This window comes from Lissotriton vulgaris, chromosome 3_1 (genome assembly GCF_964263255.1).
Source record: "Lissotriton vulgaris chromosome 3_1, aLisVul1.2, whole genome shotgun sequence".
Classification (NCBI taxonomy): Eukaryota; Metazoa; Chordata; class Amphibia; order Caudata; family Salamandridae; genus Lissotriton; species Lissotriton vulgaris.
The window spans coordinates 703,200,561-703,218,530 of NC_141689.1; the positions used below are offsets into that span (position 1 = coordinate 703,200,561).

The 17,970-nt window shown below is 44.5% G+C and overlaps 1 protein-coding gene across 1 annotated transcript in view; it reads left to right on the forward strand.

Moving 5' to 3' along the window:
- The window catches only part of MAN2A1 (mannosidase alpha class 2A member 1), a 1,326,430-nt gene that overhangs the window by 699,608 nt on the left and 608,852 nt on the right, over positions 1–17,970 (forward strand). The window contains exon 11 of the mRNA XM_086961008.1: positions 5,959–6,073. Within this exon, the coding sequence (XP_086817134.1) occupies positions 5,959–6,073 (115 nt within the window). The remainder of the gene's footprint in view (positions 1–5,958; positions 6,074–17,970) is intronic.

Genomic DNA, 17,970 nt, shown 5'->3' on the forward strand with positions numbered 1-17,970 from the left:
ATCATTAAATGAAAACCAATACATTTCTGGAAATATGCACTGCTAGTGCTTCATAAGTTGTTTTGGGTCATATTTATAAGGCATTTGAGTGTCTATTATGCTATTTTACGTTCTTCATGGTGCAAATTTCTTGTAAATACGCTCCCACCTGCGGTTGGCAAATTTAGATTTTGATTATGGGAGTTACATAGGCATGTTAATAATTTCCCAAAAATGGTGTATGACCCCAAACAACCTTTGAAGCAAATGCTCTTAGCCATGTTATCCACCTCCCATTGGATAACATGGCTAAGAAGTGCTCGCAAAAGGGAAAAAAAACGGCCGCAATGCATGAATATCGCAGAAAAGTCAGCGATATTCATGCATTTTCCAGCAAATGCTCTTAGCCATGTTATCCACTTCCTATTAAATAACATGGCTAAGAACTGCTCAGGGCCCCATGAGGAACGCTTTCCATTTAAAAAGGGAAAAATAACATCAAAGACACTAAAATGCCTTCTAAATATGACCCCAAACAACCTATGAAGCTCTAACAGTACATATCCTGAAATTTAATTGATTTCAAAATTCGTTTTTAAACACAGCATATAAATCAATTGTATACCTGCATTCATGAAGAAATGACTAAAAATGTCCTTGAGACACATGAAAGTGTTTTCTGGAATGCCCTAGCACCATTTTTGGGACACTATTAACATGGCTAGGTAACTCCCATAATCAAAATCTAAATTTGCCAAGCGCAAGTGGGAGCGTATTTACAAGACACTTGCCCCATGAGGAACGCTTTCCATTTAAAAAGGTAAACATAACATCAAAGACACTAAAATGCCTTCTACATATGACCCCAAACAACCTATGAAGCTCTAACAGTACATATCAAGAAATGTAATTGTTTATCACAAATGCGATTAAAAACAGCCGCAATGCATGAATATCGCTGAAAAGTCAACGATATTCATGCATTATCCAGCAAATGCTCTTAGCCATGTTATCCACCTCCCATTGGATAACATGGCTAAGAACTGCTCGCAAATGCGAAAAAAAACGGCCGCAATGCATGAATATCGCTGAAAAGTCAGCGATATTCATGCATTTTCCAGCAAATGCTCTTAGCCATGTTATCCACCTCCCATTGGATAACATGGCTAAGAACTGCTCGCAAATGCGAAAAAAAACGGCCGCAATGCATGAATATCGCAGAAAAGTCAGCGATATTCATGCATTTTCCAGCAAATGCTCTTAGCCATGTTATCCACTTCCTATTAAATAACATGGCTAAGAACTGCTCAGGGCCCCATGAGGAACGCTTTCCATTTAAAAAGGTAAACATAACATCAAAGACACTAAAATGCCTTCTAAATATGACCCCAAACAACCTATGAAGCTCTAACAGTACATATCAAGAAATGTAATTGATTTGAAAATTCGTTTTTAAACACAGCATATAAATCAATTGTATACCTGCATTCAAGAGGAAAGGACTGAAAATGTCCTAGAGACACAGAAAAACGTTTTCTTGAATGCCCTACCACCATTGTTTGGACATTATTAACATGGCTATGTAACTCCCATAATCAAAATCTAAATTTGCAAAGCACAAGTGGGAGCGTATTTACAAGACACTTGCCCCATGAGGAACACTTTACATTTTAAAAGGAAAACATAACATCAAAGACACTCAAATGCCTTATAAATATGGCTCAAAACAACCTATGAAGCTCTAGCAGTACATATCCAGAAATGTAATTGATTTCTTAAATCGTTTTTAAAAACAACATATCTGTTTCAGCTTACATAACAGACCATGGAATGGGCTCCATGTACCACAATAACTTGTGTTACTGCATGCCAGAATGCTACACCGAATATGCAATTACAATTTCTCAAAGAAACTAATTCTATTAGTATATCACTAGAGACAAAACCACATTTTAAAAACACAGCTTTCTTCATCATTTTCTCCTTAAATCATACTATTCTCTATCTAAATTAAATAAATCTTTTCTCACCTTAGCAAATATTTTTTGAGTTTTGAAAACCGTCTCAGAAATACACCAAATTGTCTTCAGCAGAAGAAAAAGGATGCACTCCAAAGGCTGCAGCTATTGAAAGCACAGAAATACAGATATTCATTTCACATATCTCTCATATTAGCCAATCATAACTCTTCCCTCACTTTTTTTAAATCAAAACCCTTCCCCCCCTCTGCCCTCTCTGCCTTTTTTCCATAGCAACCACCTCCTGGAAGACCTCTCATGTTTGCAAATTCACACAACAATGTTTCAATTGAACTCTGAACTCTCAGTGCACCTGCGTATCCAGTGCAATCTTTCATTAAATGTTTCTTCCTTGACCATTCAAATTACATGTTTCAAGGAACACATCCATGCACCCTAACTTTCTGTTTTCAGAAATGCAAATGCACCAATCACTGCTAATGATTCATTAGCATTGCAAACCCACACTTTTTTTTCTTTAGAAACTCCTACTGTTTCAACTGCCCTTTCATTACCACACTTCATCTGACTGCAGAACAACCTTCTCCCACCATGTTTAAGGTCTGGATTGTTGGACATAGTTACATCCACTGGGCTCAAAGGTATGCTGAGAACAGAAATTTACCTAACCTCAATTTACAAGATGTGGAAATTAAGTGGTTGGGCCAAAGAGGATTAAAATGTCACCAATTGATACCATTGGTGAAAACCTTTATGCATTTGCCAAAACCTGACCTGTTAATAGTGCACTGTGGAGGTAATGATTTGGGCACTTTGACAGGAGTAGGTCTGGAAATGCTTTTAAAGGACACCTTTGAGCAATTAATGGCACTTTTTCCTCAAACTGCCTTGGTATATTCCAATATATGCCAAAGACAGAAATGGAGGTGGTCCAACCAATTTTGTCCACAAATTGAGAAAGCGAGGAAGCATGTAAACAAATCTGTTTCAGCTTTCATGAGAGACCATGGAATGGGCTCTCTGTACAACAATAACTTGCGTTACTACATGCAAGATATCTACAGAGGAGATGGAGTTCACTTCTCAGATGAGGGCAACAGAATTTTCATTCTGAATTTAAGACTGTGCATTGGTACCTACTTATAAGTACCTAAATGTACCATAAACCCAAAAGCTCTTCTCAGAGCTACCCTTCATCTGATCACTCACAATTATTATTTTTTTCTAACTTTTTTCACTAATTTTCCACAAAATACGCTCCCCGGGGCGCTACCCGGTTCGCGAACCGAAAGCTAACCTCGCGGAATTTTTAAAAAAAATGTTTTTTTCCGCACATATAAGCCTCCTCAGCCACCCTCAGAAAACCTAGAGGGTCAAGATAAGTCTACCATAACCCCTTCTACCCATTCTAAACATTATTTGCCCTCCATCTTGTATCTTAATGCGACCGAAACACAAAATGGTGGACTCCCGTGACGCTTAAGGTTCGCGAACCGGGCCGCTTCCCGGAAAGCGGTCCTAAAAAAAAGGTGGGAAAGTAATTTACAGAAAAACGACTAGAGACACTCTCACCAAATATAGATTAGCTCATACTACATAACAATCCCTTTCATTTTCACAAATTTGATTGAAATTCCATTTAGCCATTAAGCCTGTAGACCTCTCTAAGTACCGTGAGGTAAATTACTTCACAAAACACATCTGAAGTGTTGGAATTGACAACCAATGAAAATGTTACTTTCATTTTCAATTTTTTTTTCCTGACATTTGATTGGTTATGTACCTGAATATATATAAAGGAAGAGAAGGAAACACAGCCATTTTGACTACTACTTCCTGAACTACATTTCAAGAGCCTTTTCACCTCCCTGTAAAGTTATTTGATAATTTGTAAGTGGCACTTTAAATTAATTTGTAAAAACGTTTATTGATAATTATTTACTGTCCCCCTGCTATAGTTATAGATACAGATAACCTCCTCTGTTACATTTATTGATTGACTTACACTTCTCTGCCATAATTATGAATTTACTTACTTTAACTTCACTGTTAAAAAAACAGAACTACATGTCTGAACTTAAACCCAACAGTGCCCTAACTCTTCTAATATAATTATTTTTTTTATGCAATTTACAGCAAAAAAATGGAAGGGGAGCAAGAAAAAACTAATGTTTCCTTCGAGATTACATCCGAAGACATTGTAACTGAAGAAAATGTGGATGAAGATTTTATGGATCAATCTTTTGACGAACAATTTATTCAAACCTTACAAGAGACAGAAACATCCATGTTTGACGAGATACCAGATGATATAATGCTGGAAGTTTTAATGAACTATGAAAATAATAAATAATTTTTTTTTAAATCAAAATAAATAAATAAATAAAAAAACAAACAAAAACAACAAATAATTAACATACAGTATTAGAAAAGTCTATCATTCTTTTATCCTTAAAGTACGCTGCCCAGAACGCTTTCCGGTTCGCGAACTTTGCGCTTACCACGCAAAAAAAAATATATTTTTTTTTTTTGGGACCCTCCTAGGCCCTTTTAAAACCTCCACATAAAACCTAGGGGGTCAACGAGGATCTACTATGCCCCCTTATGGTAATTTCCCCCTTTGTTTTGGCCTCCTCTTGTCTCTCGATCCTACCGAGAGACAAGATGGCGGCCGCTCCGGACTGTTTAGAATGTTGACAGACACCGGAGGGCCAATCAGCTTCGCATCGCAAAGTTCCGATACGCGAAAAGTTCGCGAACCGGAGCGCTACCCGGAGCGCTGTTACAGATATATATCTTGTTTTAAACGTTAATTTCTCAAAATCCACTGAAGCACATATATTGAGACCTAGCAAAGGCACATCGGGCTAACAGTCCCTACAATTTTGCCAAGTTTCGTGAAAATCCATTCAGCCGTTCGGGCTAAAAGTGAGTCCAACCGCCCTATGGAAATTAACATGGGAAAAACGCGTTTTGGGACCCCCCTTTTTTCTCGGCCCCCCCTTGACGACCCCCCCCAAATTTCCAGGAGCTGCTCAGAAACAAAATGTGCCATTTTCCAGAAAATTTCAGCCAATTCCGTCCACAAACGCCAAAGTTATTAGGCATAGAATTTTCAGAAATCCCATAGGGAAAAAATCCTAACTATATATACCTACTGGCGACCGCCAGTAGGTTATATATATATATATATATATATATATATATATATATATATATATATATATACTCCGTGATCCCGCATGTAGGCGGAGATAATTCACTGCTTTTGACTTTGACGAGTATACCTCTGGAAGAGAACTAGGATTACAGGTAAGTAACTTATCCATTTTGAGATTCGGTAACAGGTTACCGAATCACAAAAAAGGGTTTGCTACATATGATAACCATTTTTTTTGCGTTCACAAGCAGCCGATTTCGGCCGTTTTCGAAGACAAAAAATGTTTGATACATCTGGCCCTCAGTTGCTACACTTTGTACATAATTTGATTGTTGTGATTTCATAACTTACATTTTCAAATGGAATGTTGTTTTATAGTTTAAAAAAAAACTTTAATAGACTTGTTTGTAAATTGTTTGTTTGGAATTACTGTACTATATATTTAAGGGAACAGTGATGTCACGACCCCATAGGGGCACTGGCACTACAATGGGGGGAAGGTATCTCTGGCTATGTTCTCCATCCAGGATGCAGAAGGAAAGCTCGGCAACGATCTGATGCAGATAACGAAACTTGCAATGCAAGTGACTCCTTCTCAAATACTTTTTAAAAGGTCTTGGAAATGTAAGGCGTTGGGGTGTCCTGTGGTACAGAAAAAATTTACCAGGGAGTCTGCCTCTTTAAACCTGATAGGATTTGATGAATTTGGCCTGTAAAAGACTGTTATTAAAGAACATGATTAAGATGCGTGCCTTTAACTTTTTATGTATATACCGTACCTTTTCTGATCCCATACCTATATATCATAAGTGATGTTTTATTTGTCTTTTTTATCCGCAGAATTTTCCATTCATTATTAAACTTGAAGAGGGTGACTGTTGACTCTGCCCACTTTCTAATTTTGAAAAATAAGGAAGACTACAGTCACAATCCATCATCTCCTTTTCTTAGTATGGTATGTTTCTTATATGCATGCTTAACTAACTAACTTTGCATATTTAAAAATGAAAGAACTCTCAGACTACCTTTGCCTTAAAAAAAAAAAACATTCCCCAAAAATGTGGTCTTTAGGCAAAAGATTACCATCCTCCGAAAACGTTGCTTTATAATTTGATACTGGGAGAATTATTCATACCTAAATGGACACATACAAGGAATACATAATGAATTCTCTCAGCAGAAACACAGTTCCCTGCAGCCCGTACCCCCATGAACAATCTCATTTCTTGAATCCGAGGCAGTGATAGTTTGTCTTTTATGCATTGAAAGCCTATGCCGTCCTCTTTCTCGGTCCTGTTATTCCTTTCTTTTACCTCTCTCTTCCCATTGGGACTTTGTAGTTGTGTACGTATACCACCTAATGCTAAGGCCTCAGAGGTGTGTTAAAATAAACTATGAACTAATTAGTTATGCAAAGTTGCCATTCAAGAGTTTAAACATGCACAAAGCATGCACCAACTTCTGCACTAGTGTAGGTGTGGGCGTTCACAGGGCAGTGATAAAGGAGTGGTCAGTGAAATGCAACGCAAGTAAAATGATCACCTACACTGCTGTAATTCTGAACGTATTCACCACTTACTAAGGTAAAGGAATACCTAAATGATACAGACACAGGTGACACTGTTGGAACGTCCCTAATTACACAGTGAAATTGTTGGGAAAGAAAACTTTTCATGGGAACATGTTACATGACTTAAACAAGCATTGGCAAAGCCAATAGGTCTCACCTATGTGATGGTTCTTAGCTTTGCCAATATCTTTTTGTCATGTTGTAAAGCAGCTAGGATTCGGTTCATCACGGCTAAAAGGTAGTGTGGCTTGAAAGAAAGTGGCGTAGAAGAGAGAGGCGTTGGGTAGAGTGGCATAGGGTAGAGTAGAGTAGGGTTGAGTGGCATAGACTGTAGTAGTGTGGCATAGAATGATGTAGAGTGGAGTGGCATGGAATGGAGTGGCGTAGAATACAGTGGTGTAAAGTGGCATTGAATGGAGTGATGTGGCATAGAATAGAGTGGCGTGGAGTAGATTGGAATGGTGTAGGGAAGTACAGTTGTGTGTGTCTCTAGCTAAGGCATCAATAGAGAAGGCAGGTAGGGTGAAAGTAACATAAATAAGAAATTGTATGCCTGTGTTAAAAATAGGAAAACACATTGCACATCAAGAAATAATACTGAAAGGGGCGAGGCCAGCAGCCAAGCATGGCGGACGCGTGCTAGGAGAGCTCCGGACTCGAGCCTCCAAAATCCCTATAAGTCTTAATTGTATTAGTTGCTTACCTGAGACTGCGGTGCCAGATAGAGCGGCTGAGCCTGCACACCCGGAGCCGCTTCTGCGTGTGGGAGGTGCAGCGGAAAGCCAGGATCGGTGCGGCCCTGTTCCAACTGTGACGGCCGGGCGGAGAGCTGCATCGGAGTCCCAACGCTGCAACTCCTGAGATTAACTATTGGGGGGCAGTGAAGGCCAGAGGAGCACTCCGCCACGATCGAAACGGCGGAATTGGCAGACCCACGATTACAGGCACACCCGCTGTGGTGGAGGCCCCTGCGGCGGAGCGCAGGGGCACCGATCAGGAAAGCTCGGGATGCGGTAGGGCTTACTCTCCCATGGTGGTTGGCCCCCGGGGAGGCGCACTCCGCCGGGAGTGAAGACTTAAATATGATGCCCTACTGAGCACTAGAGAGGGAACGGACGGCGGCCTGGGTCTTGCCACCATATAGGTGCAGCGTGATTGACCGGACATTCCTTGAGGTGGTGGCGGCCATTTGTAATTGATCGGCACACCACTCTGTGTGCTTGGAGACTGCGCGGGGTGTACTCCTGAACTGCCCGCCTGGACATGATCGATCGGATGGCTGTCCCGCTACATTGCGGATCCTATAACTTGGGAAGAGCCGGGGAACTGGAGTGGAACTGCGCGGTTGTATGGAGAAGGCACCCCCCTTGGGCTAGTGTGCCGATACGGACATGCAGCCTTCAGTGGAATGTTGGACTTGCACCTCGCGACGCCCTGCTGTGGTGTTGGGCCCAGACGACTGCCTGGACCTTGCTAAGGTGGGTGTAGATGGTTGGCGACTTTCCCACGAGCATCATTGGCCTCACCCTCACTGCACGAGCTGGGACGTGACGAGAGGGGCTCCACTACGCTAACGCCACACGAGGAATTGGCCCCTGCTGAGATTGGTAACTGCCCTGTTGGGGGTCGTTGAGGAGCGGTTGGGCGGCTGATGGGACCGGGAGGCCCTGTATAACCACTACCACTACTGGTCAGATCCTGGATGGTTCACTATAGAATTGACGACGACGCCTGTCCCTCATTGCAGCAGCCAAGGAGAGGCTTGCACGGGTGAGTCGGCACCGGATTATTGGTGTGACCCTTCCTATCCTGCGCCTACGCTAGTGCACTCATCCTCTGTGAACTATGGGCAAAGTGGGACGCACCAAGACGAAGCCGCCGGAACAACGAGGTGCAGACTTATTGCAGGACGATCTAGGGATATGGAAGAGGAGATGAGCTCCGAATACGTACCCCCAACTAAGGGGCCCAATACGGAAAATTAAACTGGACATTATGTTAAGGGAGGTGCGGGACACGAGGAAGGCGCTGAAGTTCCAAATAGTGTCCCTGGCCACTGGATTGAACTTGCTTAGGGCGGATCATGCAAAGACGGCGGAGACGGTAAAGGAGCAGGGAGCGACACTGGCGGAACTGTTACCCAAGCAGAAGCAAACGGAAGCTGATGTGAAGCAATTGCCACATTGACGGAGAGAGTGGAGGATGCGGAAGGAAGGGCGCAAAGGAATAATATCCGAGAAATTGGCCTGCCGGAGAAAATCGAGGAACTGGATGCAGTGGGCTACATGGAACAGTGGTTTAAGGACAATGTCACCACAGAGGGTCTCTCTCCACAATACTGCATAGAAAGGGCACATAGAATACCAACTGGACGATCGAAACCAGGTGCTCCCTGAGACCCCTCATTGTAAAGTTTTTGAACTACCGCGATCGAGATGTCCTGCTGCAAAAGGCCAGACAGGCGGCGCCGCTCAATTTTGAAAACACAAAGGTTTTGCTATTTCCGGATTACAAGATGCTGGTACAAAAAGAGAGAGCCTCCATCATGGTGGTGAAGCGACGGCTTCGAGATTTGCATCTACAATATGCGTTGTTCCCGGCATGCCTCAAGATAATTCATGACCAGAAATCATATTTTTTTGAGAGTCCTGGAGATGTCGAGGATTGGTTGGAGGTGATGGAACTTACTAAGGTGGAGAAGGATATGCTCGCAGAGGAGAGGCGGAAATCCACTATGGCCTCCTCAACTAGACGCAGAGGCCGCAGATTGCGGAAACCTAATGAACGTGTGCGGGTCACATCACAGCAGATACAGTAGACCAAACATCAGGCGGTGTTGGCCACGGCGACCTTCACAAATGCGCCGAGAACGGTTCACAAATACTCTACGAAAGAGGAGGACTCCCACGAATCGGACTCTGAGGACAGTATAGCTTTATTTCCCTCAGCAAGTCTGCAGCTGATCGCGAACCTGTTTGGGTGACGGACTCACACAAGTATTGTAGAATTTATGTGCTCTTTTGCACTGCGACTTAGCTGGGCCCCCCTTTCAGGCACTGTAGTTATTTCTATCAGGTACCACTCATTAGCACTCTAGTACCGAAGTAGCTCGACATGGCAGAGGTGGACCACATAATAGAATGTGCAAGGCGCAGGCACAACCCCCCAGATGGCGAAGGCGCTATGTAACCTTTCTTATTGTTTTCTTTGTGTTACCTCAATTTGTTTGCTCATTGGAAATTAATATATGTAAGTCAGATCAGTTTTTGGGAGTTCTGGTCCGATACTTTTTTCAGGTCGGACCAAGTATTGCGGGGGTGGGATGAGGTACGGTCTTGAACTGTCCGCAATTGTTGATCTAAAGATCAGTAGATATGTCCTGTTATGTTATTGCATGATATGTTTAATGGTCATATGCATGCACCGGGTAAGTATAAAATTATAACATGGAATATAAGAGGCATGGGCACAATACATAAACGACACAGGATACATGCCCAACCACAGCGCCGCAAAGCGCAAATAGTCTACCTACAGGAATCACACATGATAGAAAGTGAAGTTGTGAAACTCAGGAAAAAATGGAGGAGACAAGTATTCTCCACTATATACTCTAATTATGCTAGGGGTGCCACGATTTGGGTAAGACACAGGGTGCCTTTTGTTGCGCAGGAGCAACGGATTGATAAGCTGGGCAGATATGTCCTTGTTAAGGGTCTCCTGGACGGCCAAATGATAGTGCTGGGTACTTTTTATGCCCCTAATTATGAGCAAGACCACTATTGGAATACACTGAGTGGGGCTGGGAGGATGGGAGGCCTACCATTGGATACTGGGAGGGGATTGTAACGTAGTGCTAGATACATCATTGGATAGATCGCACCCACCGTTAAACTTGTAAACTTGGGAATTTGTAGAGCGCAATTGTTGCCCGTGGGCGTCCAAGCGCTAGGAAAATCGTGAACCTACAGTGCACAGGGAAGGGAGAAAAAAGATAGCGGATTTAGCAAACAGATGTGAAGAGATGGGTCTTCAGTTGTTACAGGGCACTACTGTGTTAAAACATGCGGAGGCATTACTACAGTGGATGGAGGGATGGGATTTACAAATGTATGGCAAATGAGACATCCCCTTCATAGAGAGTACTCCTATTTCTCTACAGTGCACGATCTCCACACGAGAATAGATAGACTACTTTGTTCTGGTAGGATAGCCATGCAGGTGCTTGACTCCAAGTACCTTCCCAAGACCTTTTCCGACCATAATTCGTTGGAATCTATATTCACATGGGGTAGGATACCCACGCCGGTCCCCACATGTGCCTCTGGCCGCAACTTTTAGAGGATCAGGTCTTTCGTAGTACCCTTTCCAATACCATCGAACACTATTTTGTAGACAACAGTAATACAGCCTCGAGTAAGTTGATAGAATGGGACGCTTTTAAGGCTGTAGTACGGGGAAGGCCATTGGTATGACGGTAGGTGCAAGACAGGAATTGCATAAATCACTAGTGGAGGTGGAAGAGGCAATGGGCACACTAGAAAAAGAGTCATTTATGGATGCGGAGAAAAGAGGACCTCTGCAGGAGGTGCGAATTCGTCATGCAGAACTGTTAGAATCCCTGAGAGTAATAGATTATGCAGCATTCACACAGCGTGCCACAGTGAGGACGACAAGGCGGGAGCATTATTGGCTCGTATTCTACGAGCTGATCCTCCATCTGTGGTCATATCTAGACCTATTACAGATAGTGGCGACATAATTACTGCACAAGGGGAGATTAATGTGGCATTCCGCGACTATAAAGCTGAATTACACAGAGCACCTGAGGTATCTCCACTGAACCACACAGATGCATTTCTGTCCGACCTCACTTACCTACTGTTGCGTAAAGGGCTCATAGGACCAATTACCTCACAAGAAATCAGGGTGGCAATGAAGGGACTGCCGCGCAACAAAAGGCCTGGTATTGATGGGCTCCCCATTGAATTCTATGATACCTATGCGGAGGCTTTGGTGCCCCAATTAGTGGCTCCATATAAGAAGGTATGGGAGAAGGGCTCTTTACCTGATACGATGGCAGAAGCACTGGTCATTGCGCTACCAAAACCGGGCAGGGAGCACACAGACATGGCAAACTATCGACCATTGTCGTTGTTGTCCACAGAATTTAAAATATTGAGTAAGGTGCTCGTGAACAGACTGCTCCCACATTTATCAAAATTGATACACATAGACCAAACTGGTTTTTTGCCTGCTCACAGCACATCCCTAAACATTCGGAAATTGTATTATCTATTAACGGAAGCCCCGAAACGTTATTCGCATGCTGGCTGCATGACCTACAACAGCCCTTTGATTCCATACATTGGGAATATATCTTCAGGGCCCTGGGGAAATTCGGCATCCCGATGGAATATATAACATGTGACGAATATAATACACTGCCCCTACGGCGCGTACTAGAACGGGAGGTCATATATCCGGGGAATACACCATGCATAAAGGTACGAGGCAGGGCTGTCCTTTGTCACCCCTCCTTTTTATATTAGCACTGGAACCTTTAGCGATACAATTGAGACAAGACTTTCTAGATATGGGGATACGTATAGGCAATGCGACCCATTTATTTTCAGCATACGCTGATGATATACTTATGAACATATCCGACCTTCACACCCCAATGGTCACATTGTTTGAGGCGTTTCAGAGGTTCGAACATATATCGGGGTTGGCTTTAAACACTTCCAAAACACATGCGTTTTTCTTTGCGGAACAGGTGGACACTACGGAGATAGACATTGGGAATGCTAACATTCAGGTCACACAATCGACGTTTCGATATCTAGGCATAAAAATATACAGAAAGCACGAAGACATGTTGGAGGGTAATCTGAACAAGGCAATCAGAGCATTGAGAGCTAGTGTTGCTTTCTGGAGTGCGTTACCACTCTCCATAACGTGCAGAGCAGCTATTGCTAAAATGGTTATGCTGCCACGTTTGGTATATTATTTTACAAACTTGCCTCTGATTGTGCCACAACACACCTTTAATATGCTTAACACTTTGCTTACGACCTCATTTGGGGAAAGGGTAGGCGATGCATTACCCTAAAAAAACTACAAGTTGGGACTGCGGCGGGTGGCCTAGGAGTACCAGATTTTCGCGCTTATTACTATGCCTGTCAATTGCAATGGCTGTCATACTGGACAGCGGGCCGTAACCTACACGAAATCGATCATACCATTGCAGACTTAGAAAACGGGACGTTACATGCCTTATTGCTCCCAGGTAGTAGGATTCCATCGGAGCTTCCCTTGTTGCTGCAGACGGCGCTGCGGTGCTGGAGAGCGGCGTTGCAATATACACACACAGCGCATAGATACGCAGAAAATATACCATTACTAGGGATTACATTGGCGAGTGGCGGGCTGACAAAACGCAAACTAACGCCCCGGTTAGATGTAGGTATAAGTACGGTAGCAGATTTGTTCAGGAAGGCGACATTGATGGACCACAACACATTCCTACATCAAACAGGCGCTCCGGCGTCTATGTTTTTAACTCACAGAGCATTGCTTAGGTTTATTAGAACGCACTGGGCTCCTCAGAGGACAGCCCCCCCCCCGAGAATGAGTTGATTAGGATGGTATACTATATGGGTGGTGGACGTCACTTGATAAAATGGTTGTTCACTGGGATCAGTGCACACACAAGAGTTTCCCTGCAACCGTTGAAGGCAAAATGGGAAGTGGATATAGGGAAATAGTTGTCGGAGAGGGAATGGGTGCTAGTGCTGGAGTACCCCAAGAAAATCCCTCGCAACGCCAAATTCAAATTTATCCAAACGATGGTGTTACACCGTGCATACTTAACCCCGCACAGACTAGATAAGATGTTCCCCCAAACACAGCACTGTTGCCTGAGATGTCTTTTGGAGGGAGTAGGTTTTATACACATGATTTGGGAATGCCCTCATCTACGAGGGTACTGGGATACGGTACGACAAATGACAGAATCTGCCACAAAGATTACCATTACCAACACACTGTGGAGGAGTGCATCCTGGGGCTCCATACTCGAATCACCACCCACAAAGTGCAATATCGATTTGTAAACTTTACATTTACACTGGCTGTTAGAAATAGAACTATGAGATGGAAATCACGCAAATCCCCTGAAGTTCAAGTATGGCATGCCGAATTGTTACGTTGGGGCGGAGCAGAAGGCGCAGCGCTGCGCAGGGAAGAGACTAGAGGCCTGCGTAAGACCCCGATATCCCTCGAATGGGAGGTTATGTTGGAAGGGATACTATACATGACTTAGATTTGATGGCTTAGGACAAAGATATTAAGTATAATGACTCGACCGAGGTGTGTGATATGTAAACTGCAGATGCTGCATAGGATGAAGATAGCTGTGTGGTCTAGATGCTTATAAGATAATGCCTGCCCATTAGATTTACAGTTAGTATGGATATAGTAAGGACAAAGACCGTAACCTCGGGGAGGGGGGTAGTTGGTAAGTTGTTTGTAAGCTTTATTATACATATTAATTATAATATGCTGTTGGAACTACTTGATATGTCCATTATGTAATGTACAATGTAAGACTGCCCGTGCAGATATATACATAAACGGTAGATCTTGGATTTGCTGTGTTATTATACATGAGTCGATGCGAATTAATTAATAACATTGTACTATGGAATGTGGAATATGTAACTGGAAATTTCATTAAAATATGTTTAAAAAAAAAAGACATAATACTGAAACGCTTGTAGATTTTGTTTTTTTGTAGTTAGTTGCAAAAGGACAAGGAAGAACACATGCACTTGGTCAAAGCTCCAGGCAGGAGATAACAAGAATTGAATGGAAGCCTGCTGGAACTAAGCAAGAAAAGAGCTAATATTGTGTTGTGGGTGGGTTGTAAGCTCACTGAATTGTAAATAATTCATCTAATGGAGACATCTTACCTTTGAACTTCCAGGCGTTAGGCTGGATCCTGAAGATTTTTGATATCAGTACCCCTGCGCTCTGATAGGTGGCGTCGGTTGACTCAATGTGATGTCATAGGCCTCGGGTTTGTCGTGACGCCCGCGTCGTCTAAAAAGGCACCACCACAGCACCCTGACAGCAGTTATTTTCATTCTGCGCTTACCAGCGCAGATCCGTCAAAGAGAGCTACCCCATGCCACTTTTTGACAGACTTTTTTTTTACTTTTTGTCGAGTCTTTTGGTGCGTAGCGCCTGCCACCGTACCATGTCGGTCATGGACCCACCTCTAGTGTGTCTCTAATGCCTAGAGGGTGACCACGACACATGCTCTGATTGCCGGGCCATGGCTACGAAGGCTTTGAGGCAGCGGTCCTTAAAGGTGATCGCGTCTCAGCACATGGCGCCACGGAGGTCGGCTAATCGATCTTGAATCCGGTTCGGTCTAGAGAGAAGGCCGGAGCACCGGTCTGGGGGGGTCGAAGTCTTCTTCATCTAAATCATTACGGTCAGGTAAGAAGCACCATAAAAAGCACAAGAAGTCGAAGCTTGTTTCGACTTTGCCCCGTCTGTCCCACAACGAGACAGAGGAGCCTCGACATTCGAGGCCTCGCTCTGCAGAGCAGGTGCATGGGTCAGCACCGCATTTCCCTCCCTTTCCAGGACCGGGAGTGACCTCTGCCCAATTAAAAGAATTTTATAATGCCATTTTTGGCCAGCCTGACCCTGCCAGCGTGCCTTCGTGCTATGCAGGCTCAGCTGAAGGCGATCCTGTGAGTTCCGCACCTACGGTTTGCGGTCCCGGCAGCACAGCCTTGTTTTGGATCTGTTCCTAGATCCGGACCGGCGCCGCACCCACTGCTGGCCCCACCCCCATCATCATCTCAGAAGACATGGAGCTGGTCAGGTGTCCTCTGATGCAGAGACTGGCACAAACGGAGCCGTACGGCTCCATGCCGTTCATCCTGCCCTATTCTAAAGGGCTAGGAATGGATGATGATGATGATGAATGGGAGAGGCAGCAGGATCCCTTAGAAATCCCACAGCCCAATCAAGACCTGGACTGGTATGAGGGCCTGGTTGCTGCTAGCAGCCTGGACACTTCTCCGGATTCTGGCATTATGTCTCCCCCTAACCTGGCTATGGAGCAGGGAACCTCATTTGCAATGGTGGTGCGTAAGGCTGTGGAGGCTTTGGACCTGCAGCTGCCTATGGTGGCATTCAAGACGAACATCTTGATGTATGTCCTGCAGCCTGGTGTCTCCACCTCAGAACCCTTGCTGCCTTTCAACGAGACCTTGACAGATGTGAATAGAACCATTTCCCGCCACCGTCGCCCTGCACCGGGTGACCCAGCTTTCCTCTCCACCATTCCCACTCCACAAGCTTGGTGATTCAAGCATCCACTTCCCCGCCGGACAGAGAATCCAAAAGGCTGGACATCTTTGGGAAGAAGACCGTTTCTTCCGCCAGCGTAGCATTGCGGTCAGTAAACACTGCATGCTTCTTGAGCCGTTATTCCCATTCGATATGCAATACGGTTGCACAGGTGCTGCCAAGAGTCTCGTAGGAGCACCGGGCTCTTTTCTCCCAAGCTATTTCAGACGGTAGAGATGCAGCACAGTTTGCCATGCGCTGTTTCTTAGACACAACAGACTCACTAGGCAGATCGTTTTTCTCGACGGTGGCCGTTCGGCGTCACACCTAGCTGAGGACATCTGTTTTTTCAGAGGATGTTCAAGCTAATCTTGTGGACATGCCCTTTAATGGCTCCCGTCTCTTCGGAGACCAGGCAGATGCAGCGCTTGAACACTTTAAGGACTCACGGGCCTCAACTAAGTCCTGGCCTGTGTCTGCTTTTCATCCCTTTTGTGGCTACAGAAGGGACTTTGCACTGTGCCAATCCTGTTTCGAACAGAGCACCCTGCAAGTTTAGCAACCTCTGTGGGCCGCCAGCACAGTTCACCTCGACCCTGTGGGTCGGGAGGCCAGAAGTCGAGTCAAGCCACAAACCCCTCCTCCACTGCAAAACATTCCTCGTCCGATCCCTCCAGATCATGGACATCCAGTTGGTGGCAGGATCTGCCATCACCTCCATCACTGGCTAGATATCACCTTGGACAGGTGGGTGTTGCAAAGAGTCCGAAGGGGTTACTCCCGCTCCTTCAAGACTATCCCTCCCTCCCAACCTCCATCTTATGATCGGCTGACGTATAATCACCTTGCCTTACTCCACGAGGAGGTCAAGACTCTCTTGGCCAAGGGAACAATAGAGAGGGTTCCAGGGCCAGAAATAGGCTCTAGTTGCTATTCCTGCAGACAAACTCTTGTGGATCACAAGTAGTGTAGGGTCTCTTTCAACAGTGTGGAAAGCCTTGGTTAGATCTGTTCGCCTCCGAAGAGAGCGCACAATGTCAGCAGTTTTAAGTGCTGAAGTTTCCAAGGTGGCTCTCGTTCGACTGCACTTTTTGTTGCGAGTGTAGCTCCGAACTTTCCGGCCATACCATTCCAGCCCAGAGTGCTCTAGAAGATCAGGAGCGACCAGGCCCAAGCCATCCTTGTAGCTCCAGACTGGTCACGGAGAGTCTGGTATCTCGATCTGCAAATGAGCATCGATCCTCCGATCAGGCTGCCTCTTCGGGAGGATCTTCTGACGCAGCAGCAGGGGCGGATCCTCAACCCGAACCTGTCCACTCTCCGCCTCCTTGCATGGAGAGTGACTGGCGACAGTTGACAGCTTTTGACCTTCCTGACGAACTCTGTGAGGTTATTCTGACAAAATAACCTATGCGTAGGTTCAGAGGGAAATTTTATAAAGACCTTAAAGGATTGAATCCCCCAAATCTATTTTTCAACAACAACACACAAATTCCTGGTCTTAGAAGCAACGTTTCTCAAAGAATCAATCCGAGAAACAATGCCACATTCATCCCAGTCTAGATTCAGTATTAGAGGAGACAAAAAACTACAGATATAAGTGAAAAAAACAAGCTTGAAAACCTCAGGATAATTGGTGTCCCATCATTTGCACATTCAAGTGCCCAGTGTCATCATCTGGGATTCCAAAACATCCGTCTTGCATCCACCCTAGATTTCCAACGGGGGAGCAGAAAGATGCAGTTGTATCCTCTTGTGTGGCTCACACATGAACAAAGTGCAAAGAGATATTCTTTTTCTTAAGTGGTATTTGCTTGTTCATCTCGGATTGATTCTTTGAGAAACGTTGTTTCTAAGACCAGGGATTTGTGTGTTGAGGTTATTCTGACAGCCAGGCATCCCTCCACGAA